This window comes from Varroa destructor, unplaced genomic scaffold (genome assembly GCF_002443255.2).
Source record: "Varroa destructor unplaced genomic scaffold, Vdes_3.0 BEIS01000003.1, whole genome shotgun sequence".
Lineage (NCBI taxonomy): Eukaryota > Metazoa > Arthropoda > Arachnida > Mesostigmata > Varroidae > Varroa > Varroa destructor.
Window position 1 is genome coordinate 15,857,557 of NW_019211456.1, and position 15,430 is coordinate 15,872,986.

General features: G+C 41.4%; 1 protein-coding gene across 6 annotated transcripts in view; it reads right to left on the reverse strand.

The window, feature by feature from the left end:
• Positions 1-15,430, reverse strand: part of LOC111247569 (uncharacterized) — a 65,004-nt gene that overhangs the window by 21,307 nt on the left and 28,267 nt on the right. For 3 of the 6 annotated variants that reach the window (XM_086983402.1, XM_086983406.1, XM_086983401.1), the window contains exon 2: positions 3,131-3,648. In XM_086983402.1, the coding sequence (XP_086839528.1) occupies positions 3,131-3,631 (501 nt within the window). In that variant the 5' untranslated portion in view covers positions 3,632-3,648. Of the gene's footprint in view, positions 1-3,130; positions 3,649-14,198; positions 14,555-15,430 lie in introns of all 6 variants that reach the window. The other 3 variants (XM_086983403.1, XM_086983404.1, XM_086983405.1) reach the window with 2 other exon arrangements.

Below are 15,430 nucleotides of genomic sequence, written 5' to 3' on the forward strand. Positions count from 1 at the left end.
TATATATATATAGTCAGTAAACGTCTAAGCACACAGATGGTAGACAGTGCCCCGAGAGAACACCGTAGATCACAACTCTAGGAGTAACACAAACTTCGGAAGTCTCTCACGGATTGGGCAAACTGCACTTTGTATCGTTGGATGCCCTCCAGGGCGTTGGCTGTAGTAGGCTGCATAGGTTTTTGTTAGGGAAAATGTTCTGCACAGCAGCCTAGCGGAAACAAGTCGGTTACGTAACTAGAAGCATCCTACATAAGCAGACACACCAAAATGCAGTCCCATCATCACATGCGTCAACACAGAAGACTTAACGGGTATAGGACATTAAACCTAATTACCCTCACAAACAAAAGCACACCCGACAAAGGATTGGCAGAATAGACCCGACTTCACTGGTTGCGTGGCACGCCTACGACGGCGGGACTCAGCATGGCTAACCTGCATAAGGTTGATCAGACGAATGCCTAAAAGAGTAGTTGCATAGGCACTTGATACCAGACATTGGGGGAAAGGCAGATGGCCAAAGAGGACTAACTAAATAGTCGGTGGGATGAGGGAGTACTGAACTGCAAACTGTGTCTTCTAAAAACAAGCAGAGAGGAACGTAGTATTCAATTCGAAAGTTTTTGTATTTTGTTGTCGTCTTTAAGCTCGGCGGCATAACACCCATAGCCCCTTACCGTTGGCCTCTAACAGATACAGAAATTTCATTAAAAAATATAATATTTTCGCAATTTGTATCGTTCGTGGTAAACTGTTATTTTTTGTGGGAGATGAAGCAAGAAGTTACAAGGCATGCTTATCACAGGACACGAGTTAGTTATGAAATGCATAAAAATTGAATAGCCGTTAACCTGAGTTCTAAACGATGCTACGTTTTCTGTGCTTTTTCATATGTAAAAAAATTTAAAAAGTAAATCAGTTTTTTCGAAACATCAGAGAACATCTGATCGTCTAATACGCCATATGTTTTAACAATCTTCTTTAAAACATCGAGCCCTGCCTGTCGATCGGTTCCTGTGATAACTTGGCAGGTTACGTATTTGCCTGCTAGTCTTAGAGATACGTTGTGGCTTAGGTTTGAACCCGGGCATAGACAGATATCGTTTTACCCTGAGGACGATTCGTACGGTAGAATAATACCTAACGATGCTATTGGATGTGTTGATGGAAACGGGAACCAATTGCTAAATACATTACTTTACACTATGAGATAAGAATAAACCACTATAATTGCACAAATGCAACTTTTTTTTAACGAACTAGCCTAAATTTAAGTAACGTAAGTTCACTCTCAAATTTTCTTTCAAGGAACTGAAACGTATTTATTGCTTGCGCGCTTATACAGATGGTAGCATCGTTTGGTCAACTACAATCTGCCGGAGGCAATGGCGCAAGATCCCGTGACAGATTTTCTCTTTACTTAGGAGATGTTGTAACTTAGAGCAGATGTCACACTAGTAAAATCATTATAGGCAGGACGCATTTTGTGTGGTGCTTAAGGGAGAATAAAAGGCCACGTATGAAGTATGAGAGGACATATAATTCGAATTTTACGTGGTCGAATAAATATTCCGTCTCAAAAAATACGAGTCTTATAGACGCGCTTTCGATTCTTGCATTGCGAGTTTCACGCAAACTTAAGCGTTGCCAAAGTGTAGTTCCGTAAATAAACCGGATTTTATATTGTGTTTTAGTATTCATCTTTAGTTAGATATCGAGATAGTATTTTGTCGACCATAACGAAAGTAAAAAATATTTTATGGTCGCATTAAGCTCAATGCTTCGACAAACGTAATTAGTAATGCTGGGGCTATGTGTTTAAAGGGTGTATTTATTACTCGTGCTAACAAACTATTGTTGGACCCGACTTTTCGACATTGCCTGTTTCGTCGCCTGCCGAGACACGATCTTCGCGTGCAACGATTACACAGCCAGTGGCAAAAATAACTATGCGAGAAGAGTCCATATGTGATAAGACGGGTACGCACACAATGGCATCAGCGCTTGTAGCAAATTGTGTCTTCCTTCACTCTGCTTCAAGCGGTACAAAATGCTTGTAGAACTACTAGTACAGGATCATTAGAGCGGCTATTTAGAGCGTATACGAATTAAGCATAATACTCCGATTTTCTACTATTCGCTCGAACTGAAACATTAACTACGTGTGGTGTTAATAAACGTAGCGGTACGTAGTAGGGTACGTATACTTTAGGGTACTACTATAGTACTTTGCCAGGGGCTGATCAGATAGCTTTGTCTTATGATAGATCGTCACGTTTCTATCCTTAATCGCGGTAACTGTGTCACGTGCATGCACGATAATGCGAACTAGTGTGTCGATGACATTGGACGCGAGCAGACGACTAAACCATTTCCAAGATTAAAGAGTATCTCTGTCTATACCGAAAATATGGCCCACCTACTTTTCTTTTCTTGATTCATTTGCATATGGGCAGGGTAGCCCAAAATGGTATATTTATAAAGAGGCTGCTCTCGCCTAAAAATTTGAAAACCCACAAAAGTTTTAGATGGATTTTTCATTGTATAAAAGAAATATGACGCAAAAAAATGTCAGCTCCTTAACACATCCCATGGAACACTGTGTAATAAAAAAATCAGTTTTATTCGTAACGTGGTTATGTAACAAAAGAGTTACATCAATAGCGAAAGCATCAACTTTTCTGCCATCTCTGTGTCATCAGGACTAATATGCTTTCCGCAGCCAGAACCCACATGCGTGCCTTTAAAATAATCAAGCAGTTTCGTCTACTCCGCCATTGTATCGACTGGCTAAATGTATCAAACCTGCCATATTATATAAAAAAAAAGTTCAAATACGTTGAACTTCACGCATAAGTGCCCGATCCCCCGCCTGACTATCTGCCCAATCCGATCAAGCAGCTGCTTCTAGGTCATTAATAAACTCTCATTAAGCCAAATCGAAATGTGTACGTATTATCGTTATAATTCACTACCTCAACAACTTAGATATTTGGAACTAAATAAAACTAGGTCCGCGGTTTGCGCTTGTGTCGTCATCCAATCGCTTGAACTCTCGTCTTCTTTTTTGTTTCTCTGTCTCTTTCTTGCACGCGAACATGTTGTTGGTATTGTTGTTAATACTAGCCTGTTTGTTGGGGTAGCACTTGCATCTGGGTGGGCAAAGAGTGCTGGGGGCAGCAAGGCTCTTGCTCTGCCCTACGCGTCCACTGCTGTTTTCGTCATGGCTATTTGAATTACTTGAGCTGGTTCCGGCGTTATTCAAAGTCATTGAAGCTCCAGTAGAGCTGCTCAGAGTCCCGAGTAGAAGACAGACGACGAGGGCGAAACCTGGCCATCTGCCTAGCCCCATTCTAGCCGACCATAAGGACGTCAAAAATGTTCCACAGCGTAGCAGACAAGATCGGTTGTAGCGCTGCCGCTGCTGCTGCCGTTGTAATTGTGGCTGCTGCTGATGCTGTTCCTTTTGTATTCGTCGCGTTTGACCATCAAACGTCAAGCTACGTATTCTATCAATGACGCTTCCGTCACTACAGCTGCAGAGGCGGCCGATGTTCTTGTTGGTGTCGCTGTTTCGGCTACTCGCGCGCCCTCTACTGTCATGGTGACCTACTACTGCCGACGGCATTATACAGCAGTGACTACCTGGAACAACAATTGACAAGGGGATAGTGTAAAGTGTTAACATAGTGAATAGGAATTAACTCGGTAATTATTCCTTATTTTTATCGTAGTACTTCTTCAGTAACTTCTTTTCTTTTATGATGAACTATGGTCGTATACGAATAGCTATCTGTACCATATGTAATATCACATAGGACGACGCAAGCCTCACGGCCAACTATTATTACTTCCGAGTATTGTCTTTCACGCGTGATTAATTGGCAAATAAAAGGTTTCTTATAAAAATATGCATGTCCTTGTGCGAATAGGTTGCCTCTCACATTTCTATAGGTCAAGAACAGCACTAACATTCGAGAAATAATCTTCTTTGAAGCAGTACGTTTGTTACAATGCTCTATCTCTTTTCAGTTCGGTAAGACGGACTTCTTATTATTAGTATTACATCCTGGGAATGGCTTCCTATCACTCCCTGACATGTACGACTCTCGTGTAAGCCAAGCATACAAAAAACATTTATAGCGGAACGCAGCACCTGTGCTGCAATGAATTTATATTGAAGGCCGTAAGGTAACTTAGAAATATGGACATAAAGTTACAAAACGTAAAGTAGCCTTAATGTTTGGAGCAAAAACTAAAGGCATTGTTCTTTTAGAGGGACATATCTGTATTCTTAAATGCTGTAATTGAGAAAGTAAGCCAATCGAATACTATTTTAATCAGACCAAAGGGAGATGATCGATGCGGCCGGTTAATGTTATCCTTCGCAAGTGAAACACTCCGGCGGAAGCGAAGCCTTGATTGAACATTGATTGAAAGATATGATTATGATTTCGCGATCGTATGGACGAGATAAAACATCAGACCATATTTTTTAAGCGAATGAATATTAATGAGAATTTTGCCTAGGTTCTGTCTTAATTTTTAAGTTGAATGTTCAACTTAAGCTAATAGTTGCGTTCAAAGGAATCGGTTAACCATTTAGGATCTATTAAAAGTCTGGTAGGATTTGCTTCCGAAAGAACCCTTAGTGCCGAATACTATAACGTTACATCGATTGACCCAACGAAAATGATTCCATCAAATTTGAGTTATGTTTAGAACAATGGCTGGAACTAACAGATCGAAGCTTTGTCATTTCCATAATGTCTGCAATAAGAAATTTTATTGTTCTAGGCTCTTAAGCATTGCGCTGGTAGAGCAATATGGATTTGTGTAGTAACGTAAAACACTAATCTTTCGGACAATTTGAAAGTTTAATTTCAAAAGTTAATGTTTTAAGCATGTTTAGATAAAACTAAGTATTTTTGTCTAAATTTTAGAAAACGACACTAAAGTTAAGTTTCACTTCTAAGGTCCAACATTTATTTCTGTAAATAGTATAATATAGTTTGCTGGATTTTTTATATGTCTACGATTATTGAATATAGCTCGTTATGGGTTATATAGATGAAATACGTTTTAGATTTGAGGAATACATATAACTTTCTTTTATCCACATAGGTTGTATAATATCTGTGAGTAGATATATAGGTATCTATTTTTGTCTCCATTGAAAACGATAGCTTTATGAGATATTGTTAGTTATTACGATTATTGCAATTACTCCTAATAGGATTGGCTTTTTATTTACTGCTGCCTATGTAACTAACTAAATTGATTTTGCAGCTTGAACTCTTTGCGACCCAACCAGGTTGATTAGTTCTCAGTTTGGTGTCATAGCTATTGAGCCCGTGACGTACAGGTGCATCATAATGCAACGAAACGCTATAGGCTGATTTCGTCGAAGACGAACGAACACAATTCACAATCAAATTTGCTCTTTATTTTTTCTGACTTTTTCCGGGCTAGATCTAAATATGACAGGAGCTTTCTAGATTTTTCAATCAATATACTAAGTTAACTAAGTTGCTTGTCGGATCACAAAGTCCATCGAGGAAAGCTGTCCCCTATGAGAAGTCCGCACGGCACGTGTTCACTGATAGGACCCTGATGAGCTACACCAATGGTGCTACATAACCAAAGGTATTCTCTCATAAAAATGAGCGTAACTACGCTTTGCGTTGTTCAAGAACTATGAGAATCAGGGACGAAATCGGTAGAGTATTGCAAGAAGCAGAACCAGTGCGATGCACACCGGTTTATTTTCCATGGCTCGACTGTAAATCTTATTGGTAGAGAAAGCATTGAAGTATACGCAAAGTAGCAAAGGCATACAGGACTGTAGAAAAATCATAGGTAGCCAAAATATTGCAGGTGCTTGGCAATGGTCTCGAAATCTTACTAGTGAATAAAAGATCAAGTTAAAAAGGCAACGCTTTTAATATAAGGTCATTTTTTATGTCTAAGTTGTTGTAAATAGGAACAGGCGACAGGCTGACATCAGGCGTCTTCCTGATAAAAGCAAAAGAAGAAAGTCAAAATAGAGCAACTTTAACAACTCTGTGTAGTTTAGAATGCCATATTAATGAGGCGAAACGAGACTGCTTAGCTATTCTTGACTAACCGGAATATCGGCAGCCGAACTCGTTGAGATATAAAGGTTGTCGAGTTGATCCTTCTATGAGGCGTTTTCAGATTCCCTCAAAATCTCCGCTTTTGTCTCCTATCATCATGTTGATAGCTGGTTTCCAAGACACAAAGCACTCCTGTATAACCGCCGCATTGTTGGTTCTGTTGCCGCCATATAGTCCTTCGAGATAGTAGGATCCTCTTACGTAGCACTCCTTTTCTACATGTATCCCTTGCTCCTTTTCCTTTTCGCATCACCACCTCTCCTTCCTTCTGATCCTTCGTTCTATTTATTTCCTGTGTCTATGTTTTTTTTTTATCTGTTTTCCCTATTGAACTTTTTACTTTTCCCCTGAAGATATCCAAATAGTGTGAGAAAGTCGGAAACTGCGCGAGTGCACCTTCACTTGTTGGAGGGTGTCGAGCACAGGAGAACGAGTCTCCTGGGGCGAATTCTCTACCGCTCGGCTAGTTTCGTAGAGCGAATCCAAGGGCTGAAGAATACGTCGGGAAAAAGAGGACAGACAGGTCCGCCGTTGTCGTTCAGGTCGCAATGACAGCGGAGGGCGCTACCTTTCACACTCGCTCTTGCTACCAGTGTCACCGCATCCACACGACTACAACCACTATCGTAGTCTGCTCTATTGAACAGCCGCATCAGCATCGGAGACAATTTTGCGCAAGCAATGGAAATGAGCGAGCCGACTAGATAAAGCAACCAAAGCAAAGGAAGCAAAAGCTTCCTGTTAGCTAGCCGATATTTGGGTTGCTATGGCTTTTAGGCTATGTGTCTTTGGCGGAATGAGCGACGGGGTCGGAGGAACAAGCGGTCATGGTTGTTGATTTCAGTGGCAAACAGGAGCCAGGAAAACCTCGGAATTTTCACCGCGTCACTCGACCGATTTATGCTTACTTCAGCGCTCATGAACCGGACAAACGAGAGTAGGGTTGCGTGCAAAAGCTTAGCTCACCTTTTTTCTCGTTTTTATGTTCGGCCCCTGGATCCTAAGCTTGGACCATCTCGAAAAGCGCAGCAGTCAAACAAAACGATGAGACGAACAGAGGGGGGTTGATTCTTGAGTAGATTTCCTGGGTTAGCAAAGCTACGCAGATGGGGAATACAGATCGAAAAAATTCGCCAAGCTTTTACTTCTTGGCTAGCAGTGACTCACTATATACGGTAGGAAAACACAAGCAGTGGTTATAAAGAAAAGACTGTAGAAGAGGACCTTCCATCTGACGAAGAGCAGCAAACCACAAAGAAGATTTTTGAAAGCCGTCCCTGATTGGTGAACTTTTCAAATAGCACGATCGTGTGCATGTCTTCTTCAACATCAAATCCGTTATAAGCATGAAAAAATGAATCTAGTTGCAATTCCTTAACAAAGAATTTGAGATCCCAAATTTCGATATGTACAAGGGGTCGTGTACACTTCAGAAAGTGGACAAGCCTGAAAAATTAAAAATGTACGAGTTTTCAAAATAAAGCCATTGCCTATTATATTCTTAAACTGAAAACACTGGGGATCTCTTTGTTATGAAAACTCGTGTATACTGTAAAGTCTGTTCAAAACACGAAATTGTTAAATTAAAAAAAAAAAATTGACCTACGTAATATCTCTATCATATAATACTCTAATGGCCAGAAAACGATTCGATTCAGCTCCTTCGACGGAAAATCTATCGAAATCCATTATCAGAGATATCTTAGCCCTAACAATTGAAAAGTTTGTGCCCGTGTACACAGAGAATATACGTCCGTGAGTCGATGTCCGTCTGTTTCTTAGCAAAGTCGCATGGCTCTATCTCACACTATCGTGTTTACTCACGTTTATGCCAATTCGTACGTAGAATATCGCGGCCTATTATGGCGATATGTCCAGTGTCTATACTGTACTTGAAGATGGGAGAAACAGGCTACGAGATGATTGCCGTTATGGCAAATGGTCCATCAGCAAATGAAACAGCTCGCGTGCCTACGTACCGTTCAGCCATCAGCGGTTCAAGCAATCGTCCTTCATAACACAACCAGAGTCTCATATATTATAGCCTATTTCATAGTCAGACAAAAGGGTACGCAGTTGCTAACTGTGTGGGGCTGCAGGTACAAGCTTACTGTAGAATGGGTATATGTAGCACTCGTTAGATGACGGACATATCTACTGAACTAATGTTCAGTATTCGAGATGGTGATGTGCCGTGACATGACGCGGAATCAACCTACAACCGGAAGCGAGTTCATAAATGAAGAGAACGAAACGAGATGAGAGGGAGAGAGCGAGAGAGAAACTGCCAACTCAATGCACTTATTATAATAATAACAATAATATTACCTCTTGCTACGGCCAGTCAGACAGTGTGATAGTTATAGCACGTACTATTATAGGCATATACCTTTATAGGCAGATAGCGGCTACTGGCGTACCACAGCCTTCTGCTTGATCAGGACAGACATCAGGTATCAAGTAACCTACAACGCACGTAGCAATGTCCAATCAACAAATATGTTGTGTGAGTAATAAAACACACAATATATTGTCGGAGTAACATTTAGTAACAACATATTTTCATTGGCAGAAAAGGGTGGCTAGATGCAATACCAAAGGCGTCAATCTGTTACGTTTACGACAGACTAAACTTGACTGGAACACGATTACGATAAACATTAAAAGAGTCTGTTGTCCAAAACCATTGTGAGACGTGTGTATTGCAGCAGAGGCTAACATCGCTGGAAGTCGACAGTGAAAGCAAATTTCAAGAATAAAAAAGCAAGAGGGGCAAAAAGGCAGCGTCGAACGTATACCGGCGCGTCCTTCATTCGTGACACGACCGACTGGCTATTGTCCCCAGCTGTCCTCTAGCTCATGTAATACGTAACTGCACGTGAGGCGTGCTTCGTCCATCCCAATCGGCGTCTGAATTAACTTACGCTCGGCTGCCCGTAAAATGAATTCGAAACCAGAACGAAAATCAAAGCAAAGTGCGCCACAGACGCGGCCTGTGGTGGCCTCGCCTGCCCTGCATTTGTAGCTCTCTTAGTTCATACACAAGCACACATGTACACGTTGATACATGTACAGCCACACAGGTAGTAACAAGTCGAGACATCCTCACGTTTCATATCACTACTTCTGGAGAGTGCGTGACAGCTTCCTTACAAGTCAGTCACTGATCCACAGGTTGCGCTCGAAAGATCGAAGAGCTTTCGATTTGGCAAAGTCTAGCCAACTTGTTTTGCTAACACGTTAGTACAGCACGGGTCGCCACGTCCCTGGATAAAGCCGAATGAGTAGACTTTCGTATACCTAACAGTAGGGTGCAATCTGTGAACGCAATACGTTGACAGAAGGTGGCCCTACATTATGTTTTGTAAGACTAATCAGCACGACAGATTAGGGAAACAAAGTAAGTGTAATGTAGTCGTTGCTAACCTGCATGCTAGTACAAGCACGCCAGCTCTCGATCTGGCAGTAATCTGGCAAGCAGTTGTTGATTGCAGCAAGATTGTTGTCAACCCGAAATAATGAGCAGATTCACATAAAGGTCTTCATTTACATTTACAGCCTGGAGTATCCTGTTGCGGGACAGAAAGTTGTAGCGCTACTACGACAAAAACGGCAATCTAACAATTAGGTCGTCGTTTTTTCCTGCGTAGCCCTCTTAGATGGGCGGACAGGAGTTTGCTTCGCTCGTATAACGTGTGAGGGCACGGACATGAATCGCGTTTGACAAATAAGGATGCTTCATGTACCTATTTGCCAGCATCAAGCCAACAGCTAACGATATCTAAAAGCTAAAGGACACGCAAAAAAAGAAGACAAATCGTATTAACGCAGAACATCATTGAAGTTATTCATCATACGTGACAGCTGGATCTCCCGATTTACCTACATAAGCGCATATGGCGATCCGCTTTTTTACTATCACGCTAATAGTTGAGAGAAAAACTTGAGTTAGGGTCAGTATTAGCAAGATATGTTTGCGCCGAATTTTTTTTCTATTACGTTGTTATTTAGGTTCAAAGATAGTTATTTGACAATTAAGTTGCCGTCTTGGATTTAGGACGATCGTAGTTTGTGGTAGCCTTTCTTTGCACGCATCTATTTGTTAACCTCGGAATCTAAATACATTGAAAAGATAATTTGTACTGTATGTGTTCTAGTAGTATATTTGTTTTACATATCTCGCTTCTGTATTTTGTTAAAATCAAACGCTATCGTTTTCGAGTATGATAGCACAATTTTCAAGAGGAGTATAATAACGATCAACGTCGGCCGGATATCTAGCGACTACCATCTTAAATCAGATCAATTCTGTTCTGAAACCCCTTTGAAAATGGCGATCCTAGCTCATCGCACTAAACAACGGGCTTGCACTCTTAACATGTTGCCTACTAATACTACCTATAGCGGTTTCGTGTAAACAATTGAGAGGACTTCGTTACGTAACAGTGTAAATACCACTTCCGTAATTACCGAACATAAAGTTTATTACAGCATTGAAAATATATCGATGGTCTCTGAAGCACTAAGCCCAGGGATTGAAGGCTCCCCCTTCTGTTGAAAATGACCTTGGCATCGTGTGAAATGCAGTTTTATTATTTAATACACCATTTCCCTAAAAGTGTGCTTCCAACATAAAGGTCAAGAGACTTAAAAACGTTTCAGTAGAAACCTATCTGTTTTTCTTTTTGACTAAAATATGGAGCCTTTATCAAGTATCATCGCGTTTCCAAGGGAATTTTCAAATGCAGTCATATTAAAGTAACGAGCTCTTTGTAACTATGCGGCAAGAGCATTACACTGGAACATTTACCTAGTTAGAACTATTTAGTATGCCACGACATAAAACGAGTTTTTTTTTTTTTACCATGATTATGTCAGTGACATCTTATTAAACTAAATTCGAAGGCAAGTATGCAAAATGAGTTGGTGAAAATTTGCTTTATTTAATAAGTTAAGCTTCACTATTAATTGTATTTCTTCAAAGAAGGCAGTTATTGAAATAACATAACCAAGAACAAGCTATAAAAGTGAATGTAAGTAGCCATACGTCTTTAGTCGTAATGGTAATACAGTATGTCATAATGTCTAAAACATGACTCCCAGTTACACTATGTGTTCTAGCATACATTTCAGCGTACAGGCTAATACCATGAAAGAAACGACGTTAACCATCGATGCTAAAAATGCTTAAGGGTGATACAAAATTTATTTCATTAACTACGCATACATTTCTCAGAGCATCCGATTGCTTGATATCGTCTGATTTGTCTTTATTTTTTGAGTACATTTTACGTGAAATACTCTTATTTCGCCTTATTGTCGGTTAGACAAACGCCGCAGATCCTCAAACGAGTGTATTTATATTCTTCCCTTCAAATATAAGCAACACAATTTAATATTATTGGCCATATTGGTTTTATACAAGCTTTTTTTTTGCCGACCTATTTTGCAACGTAAATACAATTATTATTATCCTAGTGAAAATCGAAGTTATGAATTAGCTACATAGGTAATCCTCCCTACTGAAGTACACATGCAGATAGAAACATATCCGGAAATAGAATCTAAATTCAGACAGTATTTTATCAAAGGGAGGATTGAGCGAGAAAGACAAACTTTTCATCCTGTTTCGATCCATTGATTAAAATGTGATCTATTCTATGTTTATACCACGTACCAGCCTAGCCATCTCGCACTGACAGCGCAAGCGGAGAAGGTTATACTTATATAAAATTGGGGTTTGTCGAAGACGAAATCAAGGAAAGCACCTCTGGCCTCGAGCAGAAGACCACTAGCACGTAGTAGTAGCATGACACGATCAATATCTCACGCGTACAAACAGGGAGATAACAGTACAAAGAGAAGCCCCCAGCGCCTGGCTTTTTCTTGGCTTGACGGAAACGGAGGCCGCGTTGGTAACATAGCCCTACTTTTCTATCATCTGTATGACAGTTTTACATTGACTAAGCTGCATCTAGGCCGGAACTCTTTGCGGCTGCCACTGCTGAGCTGCCGACATGGGCTCACCCATTCAAAGGCTAATCTGCTACGTAAAATTAGCCACCCCTAGAAATAGCTAGTTCTATAGATATCCAGTGACTAAGAAGTAGAAGGACTAGACTAGCAACAGTGCTGATAATAACGTAGGTAGCCAAAAACGTCTAGGCGGAGTACCCATTCCCTCAATAGTCTGCCTACCGTAGACACACACAAATGATGGACAGGGATTAGTACAATGAACGGCTTGTAAAAAAGCTGCAAAGGCTTTCGCTATCCGATTTTATACTCCGGATGCAGACACCGATACGACAGGCATGTAGACGCGGGAAAAATCAATAGCTAACCAACGGCGAGATTCTATTTGAAATACCTAAAGGAACGACACGAGGAGCGAATGACAAGGTGAAACAGCGCCTTCAAGAGCCGATATTACTGAATCTACGTTGAGCTATACTTTTTGTCGGCAGGATTTGTAGTACACATACAAATATCCATGGATAGACTCGGATTATACCATCGAGTTCTAGTAATTTTTCGTTTTTCCGATATAAACACATTCGAGGCAAATAGGGGCACGCTTTTCACGTCACGGAACACAGAGTTTTATGATCACTGCGTTAGATTGTACCACTTACTAGCAATATAGCCCATCGTGGAACCTCTTGCGGAACCGTCGACTGAAGGTCGATCCAAGGCAGCGTCTCGCCTGGGTAACGTCGCCCAATCGTTAGGGTTGGTTTTCTGGGTCGAAAAACTCACGAATATCGCAACTAACGGGTTTTCTTAAAACGTTTCACGATCGTTGCTTTCGTTTTAAAAAGACATCGTATCTTTGCACAGAAATTTTTTTTCGTCCCGCGAATGGTAATCTCTCAGTTGGTCACTGACCCGGACAAGGCACTTACATAAGATTGTTTCTGCTTCTGCCTATTGCAGTACGGCAAAATATTACCGTGACACACTACCACGAGTACCTGAAAACAATTCGAACGCAGCGAACGTCCTTCTGGCAACACGTTATGGATGTAAGCCGCTTATGAGGGAATACTTATTACTTCGAAAAAACAGTATACGGTCCAAAAAACTGTGCTCCTGTCAAATCATCATTGTAAAACGCATCATACGGTCTACTTTGAAATTTCTTTGTAGTTTTTTCTTTAATATATTATATAATTGTTGGCCGCAATTCTTTGCAACAATCCTATGAGATCGATTCAAATCACGGCAATGAACAGGCCGTTGATGAAAGACGACAGCTAATTTTCGCTACAAATAATCAAGTAAAATCTTTTATTACACTTAAATATTTGAGTGTTATTTTTGTTCATGCACACATCCTCCACAAATGAATAGTTGTAGTTGGCGATGTATATTCGGTTAGATTTTATGCAGAATTCGGGGGGTCACCTAGCAGGACAGATTTCAGTCTAGCTTTCATGAGCCGGTCGCCGCACTCCGCACGACATATGGCCGAATGCCCCTTGAACTTAGTCTAGTTGTGTCCAGGGACAGCCACAACCGTTACTACTTTATACATGCAGTGTCTGCCAAGCTTCAAAGTTTTTTTTTAGACGCCGAAACCCCCCTCCCTAACGTTGCCGTGGCGTTCTCTTGCTTTCTAGTCAGCTGCCTTGCTCAGTTTAGATAGCGTCTTGGTCACTCTGATGGTAGAAGAGATCAGGGGCACAAGAAGTGAAGAACTTCTTTTTCACTCACTAACAAGCGCACACACAAACACAGCAGGTGCTGCCAAGCAAAGCAGAAAATGGCCAGCTACGGCTACTAACCAAGAAGCACACGAAAGCTTCCCCCCCTCTAGTCGCAACTCTAGTCCAATCTCGAATCTCAGTCAGACGTAGAGGTCGCCGTTGCTACCCTCGCCTCCCGTTGCTAAACGGGGTAGACTCAAAGATGCGCGATACCGCCTAGTGCACTGTCGTCTCTACTGTAGTACGAAGGCTGCCACCATGATTGGTATTGCTTTAGGCGGCTGGTAGTGGCAAGCACCGTATAGCCTCTGTCACGAAATCAAACGGATCTAGGAAAGTTAACTCTCACCATTTCATTCGATCCATCGGTGAAGCGAGTCAAAGGCCATCAGCTTGCAAGCGGCGGCACAGCTACGGCTGTCAGGGTCATTGGGGTAACGGACGAACGCCGAGAGCCAAGCAGCAACCAACGAACTGGAGGGCACTAAATTCTACCGTAGTAGAGTTATTGTTGCCACTAGCTTTGATCGTTTGAACGTCGCCTCGCTGTCTCACCGTTCCGCTTTCCCGATCCCTCTCGGCAATGGCTAAGCTATCAAAAGAGTTGGATTGCCATTCGTTGGCATTGCTGCATGGTCCGTCTGTCCCAACTCGACGTCAATAGCTGCCATTTGGTTGTCGGCAACGTCAGAGCCGGTGTCTGATCTGAAAAAGAATTGGTGATGGAAAGTCGTATCTTTTCTTTGCCAACGCGGATCGCTGACGGTATATATCGAGCATAAACCCCAATGACTCTCTCTCGATCTGTGTCACAAGAAAACGGGTAAACAGGAGTAAGTGGAGCTCAAGGGATGGCTAGCAAGTGAATACTAGAATGTGATCACGAAAATGTTCGCCATAACCTCTGAAGTCAATCAAGTCACAAACGTCGCCATTAGGTAGCTGTTTATTCGACTTATATAACGATCGCAGTCCTGTAAATTAGGTACGGTGAATGGACATGGTAGCTCGATGACCGAGCAGCTCAAAACGAAGTTATCGTGGCGATACCGCCAAAATCTATGCATAGCAAAACATTCATCATCTGTTGATAGTAATGCGTGCTATATGAAATGGAATCTTTTGCGTAAACATGTCCTGTATGCTGTACTCTACGGCGTAGTTAAACGGTATATCATCGCGCGCTTTCAGGTCTGTCTCCCTTATGTCCATCTGCATTTGACAGAGTGCAATAATGCTGTAGGCAAAAGATAGTAATGACAAAAACATTTATATGAAGGGAACAGTGCATGACCCCAAAATAATGAAGGGGCGCAATATTTTCTTCAAAAAAAAACGGACGTCCCGCTGAACCGATACGGAACCTCTTTTACAATGATCAGCATGAATATGGGAGCGTTAATGAAGGGAAAAAACCATCCATATGCGTCGCTGCAAGTTTATTCAACGAAAATTCTCGCTCAATTAGAACACTCTGTGTTTATGCAGGTATACCTGAAGCATATCTCTTGAAAGGTTTTTACCTATAGACCTATCTACAGCGTTAGAAGAGAGGCGTAAGAGACTAGACATGGGCAATAA